Raw genomic sequence first — 6261 nt, 5'->3', positions numbered from 1 at the left:
TATATATAATGTTTAAATTATCCTTAACCCTTAAATTCAATTCATTATTTCAATGGACAAAAATCTTGTTTTATTTGATGGCCAAGTGGCCTTGCCCCTAAAATGATAAAATTCCAGGCCTGATCTCCACTGTATATCATAATAATAATAATAATAATAATCTAAAATGTATATAGCACTTTTCTAAGTATACAAAGACATATGCCATTAAACACAGAAATCGGACAAAACACATAATATAGACCCCTTAACAGACGACGTCACACTGGTTGCAAGCGTCATACTGGTTGCAAATGAAACCCATTCTGTCAGGTCTCGCTAGGACGCGCCTCACTAGCCATTGTAGCCAACACACAAGAGGACAACAGGTTTAGAATTGATTGCATGAAACAATCACCTGTGCATCCAGTCTCAATGTTAGTGAACAAATAATTGGTCTATACATAAACGAATAAAGTTAATAATAAAGATAAGGCACAATAACATTTATTATTACCTCCACGCCCACAGATGGCGCTAGATCTCCCCCTGTCCGTTTGTGTGCTGATATTGCATGCTGGGATTCTGTCATCCTCGCAGTAGCGTTGCCATGTCAGATTATTATAAGCGAATTTGGGCTTCTTTTTCTGTAAAGTAAAAATTGGTTGTTGCGGGTTGCTTATTTTGGCTTGTTTCTAATCTAAATGTTGTTTAAATCAGTGGTTCTCAAACATGTTCATGTCCAGGCCTCCCAGATTAATATGCATTAGTCTGCGCTGCGGACCCCCATCTGAAAATATTTTGTGCCAGGGTCCCCCATACAAGATTTGCAATGTTAAAATATTCAAAAACATTCAAAAATGTCCCCCTCCCTCATTTTATTTGAAAATAGCCGATCTACAAGCTCACAACGTGTCGCATGGCGACGCGTTGTTTTCACAGACCTGGTTGCTTGTTTCTCTCACAGAATATGGCAACACTAGCCTCGCAGCCCTGGCAACCCAAAAGCACACAGTAGAAGCGATCCGCACCGCACCGTCACATCCAGCGTTCTGATGACATTAAACACGTCAATGTGAGCGTTGTTTACATTTATAACATGGAAAAGTTACAGGCGGAGGAGGCGCGCTATCTGAAGAGGTAATGATCGCTGTTGTGTAAAGCTGTGCAGGCTCATAATAACGGGTTTTGTTATGATGATGAGAGAGAGATGCTGTTGATGATGATCCGATGTTGTGATGTAGTCCCAGCTGTTGGCAGCAGGCCATTGAAATGAACGGGCTGAATCATGATGGGATACAGCAGTGGTTCCCAACTTCTGGGTCGGGATCCCCAGGGGGGTCCCCACATGATTTTGGGGGGTCCACAGATGACAGTGAAGTGACAATTTAAGGACTTTTAAGACCTTTTTAATACCTTAAAAAAAAAAGAAAGAAAGAAAAGACAATTATTACATCAAAAAGTAATCAACAAACTATACTATAAACTTTGGTCAAATATTGGCCCAATGGTCAAATAATATAATTGTGAAAATAGCCGATCTACAAGCTCACAACGCGTCAGCTTGTAGATCTGCTATTTTCACAATATGTATATCTGTGGAACCGAGTCAAACTAAATGTAATCCCTCAACTCCTACATTCCAAGCGCTTGTCATTGTCAGGGTGGGGGGTCCCCAGTTCTAATATGATTATTTTGGGGGGTCATCATGGCCTGAAAAGGTGGAGAACCACTGGGATACAGGATAGGTGGGCACTATAGGGACATCTGGGGACCTCGATGTAAAATTGGCTATTTTGTCCAAAATGTTAATATAAAATATTTGAAAAATGGCCTTATAAGTAATGTAAAATATACATGATGTGAACATGCACTGACTGTACATCATTATCAGACTTTTATCCTTCAACTTTTTGTTTATGCCCCAAAATGACTGGATATACAGGTTTTGTGGCAATTGTAGAAATATTAGACCTTAATTGTCGAATGTTTAAGCATGTTCTACTAATCATGCATACTTTACTTTACTTAAAAACATTTTCCAAATATTAATGATTTTTACATATTGGAAAAAAATTGCCAATTTAACACAGAGGAGCCCACTCTTCCTTGGTGCCCACCTATCCTGTTACCTCATGGGATCTGAGCCAGGAGGAGCCACTGATCATCTGTTCAACCAGTTATCTCCAATGTTATCGATACCGACTGTAATGACATATTATTGTAATATAACGTGACGTCTGATATCTATGCGTAATGGTGCTATCCATCTGTGTAGCTCACCCTCAAGTTACTAAAGTGTCTTGAGGTACTTTTACTTTACTGGGGTATTTCCAATTTTCAATGCCTTCACTTCTACTCCACTACATCTCAGAGGCAAATATTGTACTTTTACTCCACTACAATTATTAGTTACTTTGTATATTTTGATTATTACTACAAAACACATTAACCACTTCAGCCCTGTATACATTTAGGCCATTTGAAAATAGCCAATCTCACAATGCTCACAGTGCGTGGCATCAAGATTTTTAAACATAATTATACATTTGAAAACTTGTGAAATGGGACATTCTGCATAATGAGTACTTTCTACTTTTTGAACTTTAAGTACATTTTGATACCAATACTTTTGTACTTTTACTCAAGTAATTTTTTCATTCCGGACTTTTAACGTGTAACAGAGTATGTTTTCTACATTGCAGTATTGATACTTTTACCTAAGTAAAAAATTTGAATACTTTTTCCACCACTGTTGCTGACTAATCCACAGGAAAGTGAAGGGGGGCAGCCTGGATGTCCATCCTACAGAGAGAGCTTTGGTCGTTCACTATGAGGTGGAAGCAACTATCCTGGGAGAACTGGGGGATCCCATGATAGGAGAGCGCAAGGAGTGTCAGAAAATGTTAGTGACATTATATCTAAAAATATTTATAAATAAATATATGAAAAATATTGAATATTGAAAAAAATTAAGTCTGACCGTATTGCGATACCAGACAGTTGTTGCGCACTACAGTGTATGTATAGCAGATTATCATTTATTATTATTGTTATTAGTAGTAGTAGTAGTAGTATTAGCCTGTAATAACATGGTCATTATTTATTTGTATTATATTAATTATTAGGATTATACACTGCTGACGTTTAGTGTTCTATGTACAGGTATATAGATACATATATATATGTATGTATATTAATGTAACATTTTTTATAAAATGGCAACTTTAAACCATTAAAAAAAAGACATTATCAAACCAAATGATGGTATATTGTTGTTGGTTCAACTGTACTGCATGGATGATGATGATGATGATATGTTGCCTTGCAAAGATGTTTAATATTGTTATTTTGTGTCTGCACGCTGTTCTCAGCATTCGGCTGAAAAGCTTACATGCCAACACTGATATAACATCACTGGCCAGGAAGGTGGTGGAGGAATGTAGGCTGATCCACCCATCTAAACTCCCTGAGGTGGAGCAGCTTCTGTTCTACCTACAGAACCGCAAACACACAAATGGTAATGTTTACAACACTTAAAAAACTGATGTAGTTCAGTATTTTACCAGTAATTGATAATTCTCTTTTACAGAAAGCATTGCAGTTTAGCGACATGAACCATAGCTTCAATATTCTGGGCATGTCATAATAGGTTAACATTCACTGAAAATAGCAGATCCACAAGCTCACAACGCTTTGCAACGCAACACGTTGTGAGCTTGTAGGTCAGCTATTTTCTGCAGAGATTGGAGAGGGGAAAAAACTGTATAGACCCCTGGGGGACTCCAGTCAACAAACTATATAGGGTTTAAGTGCACACCTCGCATAAATACAGGTTTTGACTGTCTGGTTGAAAATGAATTGCTATGGAGATAGTATTGTTAACTTTAATGATTTTTAAATGTGTGCCTTTCACAGACAAGCATGAGAAGCAACATATCTCATCTAGAGACCTCACAACATATGCAGGAATGGAGGTAGGTACTAGAGGAAGATCAAATCAATGGATGTGCGTGTGCTTCATATAATAATAATAATAATAATAATAATAATAATAAAACATGGTATTTGTTTTGCACTTTTCATTCACAGGGAAACTCAGAGTGCTACATGGTTAAAACATATAATCAATCATAGAAGGTTAAAAGCTGGGTTTAAAATGTCAAAAGCAGTTAAAAGCAGGGTTTAACTGACAGTTGTTACATAACAATTTAACACGAAAAGGCCTTCCAAAATAAAAACGGTTTTAGGCCGGTTTTTCATATACAATACATGTGTACATTATTATGATTGCTTACAGTACAGTATGTCTATATACTGTACATAGGGCTGGGCAATATTATATTATTTTGTTATTTTGATATGAGACTAGATATTGTCAGGGAGTTTGGATATCGTAATATCATGATGTGGCATACTACCGGCGTAGGCTACTTGCGCTAAAAATAAAGCATTGTCATTCTGACAATGCTGTAAGCAGACATACCATGTACACATGCACTCAATACGATATTATCGTCACAATATTGATGATGTATTTAGTCCAAAATATTGTGATATTTGATTTTGTCCATGACATTTCTTCGTCACCCCGAGTTCAGTGGTTCACAAATGTATGGTGTCCCCCTCTAGCTGGATGAGGAGGCCAATATCTGCAACATAGACGACTACGTGGAACTGCTCTATGAAGACATCCCAGAGAAGATCAGAGGAGCCACCCTTATACTCCATTTGGCTCGCACCTCTGATAACCTGGAGGAACTCATGCAGAATGGTACCTTCCTCTGCTTTACTCAGGATTACTCAGGTTTTTTGTTATCAAGCTTAACCACATTAACCCTATTCTGTCCATTTCATAATAGGCATGCCCAGAATAAAGCAAACATACGCAAACATTTGTTAAAAACAGCCGATCTACAAGCTCACGTGTTGTGCCAAAAATCGGATATTTTCGGCAAAGAGACTTGCTGTAGACTAGAGAACAAAGGAGAGGACCAAGTAAATACCCCTGGGGGACCCCTATCCTCTCCTTTTGCTGTGCCCTTGACCCTGAGTCCTATGCTGGTGGAGGTTGATCCTGACAGGTTTAATCACACCGGATTGGTCACAGGAGAGAGTCCAAACTAACAACAGCAAAATCTCTTTCTGTAATTAGTGAGGTAAGGAAAATAATTAATATGGGGACTCCGGTGAACGAAGTATATAGGAGTATGTGACCAAGGACTATTCTGTATTTTGGCTATTTGAAAATTGCTGATCTACAATACCATGCCCAAAATAGGAATGCCATTGTCAATGTGGTTAATATACCACAGTATATACAGTAGGGGTGTTAAAATGTCATGTAAGAATCGCGATTCTTATTATCAACGATTCAAAATCGATTCCCAATTTCCAAAAAAAGATTTTAAAATTTCTTTTTTTTCTGGTTAAAGTTACAGGAGTTTTTACTCTATGGTGTTTGTGATATGAAATGTAAGCTTACCATAATCACTTGTCATATTCAAGGGCTTTTTTAAAAACTAACTCCAGTCACTTTCAGTTCAGCACAGCTGAGGTGTGTGTGTGTCAATCCCCAGCTGACGCTCGTTGACATTCGGTAATGTTACTTGCATCAAAGCAATCTAAGATTCTATCAAAGCCAAGCATTTTTACATGACCCTCTCTAGTATTATAAAAAAAAATGTTTGAGCTGTTGGAAATAACTAGATTACACTATAAACAATGACTGAAATAATTTAGATAAAACTGATTGGGATTTTTTGTCTAACAGACGACGTCACACTGATAAGAACCAGTATGCGTGCGCAGGCCGGTACCAAATGAAACCCATTCTGTCATGTCTCGCTAGGACACGCCTCACTAGCCAACACACAAGAGGAGGTTGAATGTACTGAAAAACAGCGCACCCCGAAACAATATGTTGGGAATTGATTGCATGAAACAATCACCTGTGCGTCTCAATGTTGGCAAACAAATAATTGGTCTATGAGAATCTTTTTTTTTTTATCATTTTGATTTTTAAATAATCGGAATCAAATCGTGAGATAGCAGCCCTAGTATACAGTATATATATAGTATAACATAACAACACACTCACAACTATTTTTGTTTTCTTGCTCCCCTCACCATGTTTCCCTGATTTAGTGTTGTCCTGATTACATCCATAGAATGGAAAGCTAAATGTTCTTAAGTTTTTTAGCCCCTTGTAGAGAGGCAGAGGAATACCATATCACAGCATAACATGAGCAAGATTTGCACACACAATCATGTTCTTCTCCA

The 6261-nt window shown here is 37.6% G+C and overlaps 1 protein-coding gene across 1 annotated transcript in view; it reads left to right on the top strand.

Moving 5' to 3' along the window:
- The first annotated feature begins 986 nt into the window (after positions 1-986).
- Positions 987-6261, top strand: part of kifap3a (kinesin-associated protein 3a) — a 35028-nt gene continuing 29753 nt past the window's right edge. The window contains exons 1-5 of the mRNA XM_080430058.1: positions 987-1119; positions 2753-2884; positions 3354-3499; positions 3898-3956; positions 4612-4753. Coding sequence (XP_080286184.1) covers positions 1079-1119; positions 2753-2884; positions 3354-3499; positions 3898-3956; positions 4612-4753 — 520 coding nt within the window. The 5' untranslated portion in view covers positions 987-1078. The remainder of the gene's footprint in view (positions 1120-2752; positions 2885-3353; positions 3500-3897; positions 3957-4611; positions 4754-6261) is intronic.

Source organism: Gymnoscopelus braueri, assembly GCF_963280865.1.
Source record: "Gymnoscopelus braueri genome assembly, chromosome: 6".
Classification (NCBI taxonomy): domain Eukaryota; kingdom Metazoa; phylum Chordata; class Actinopteri; order Myctophiformes; family Myctophidae; genus Gymnoscopelus; species Gymnoscopelus braueri.
The sequence above is the reverse complement of the archived record's forward strand: the minus strand, read 5'-3'. Positions and strand labels throughout refer to the sequence as shown.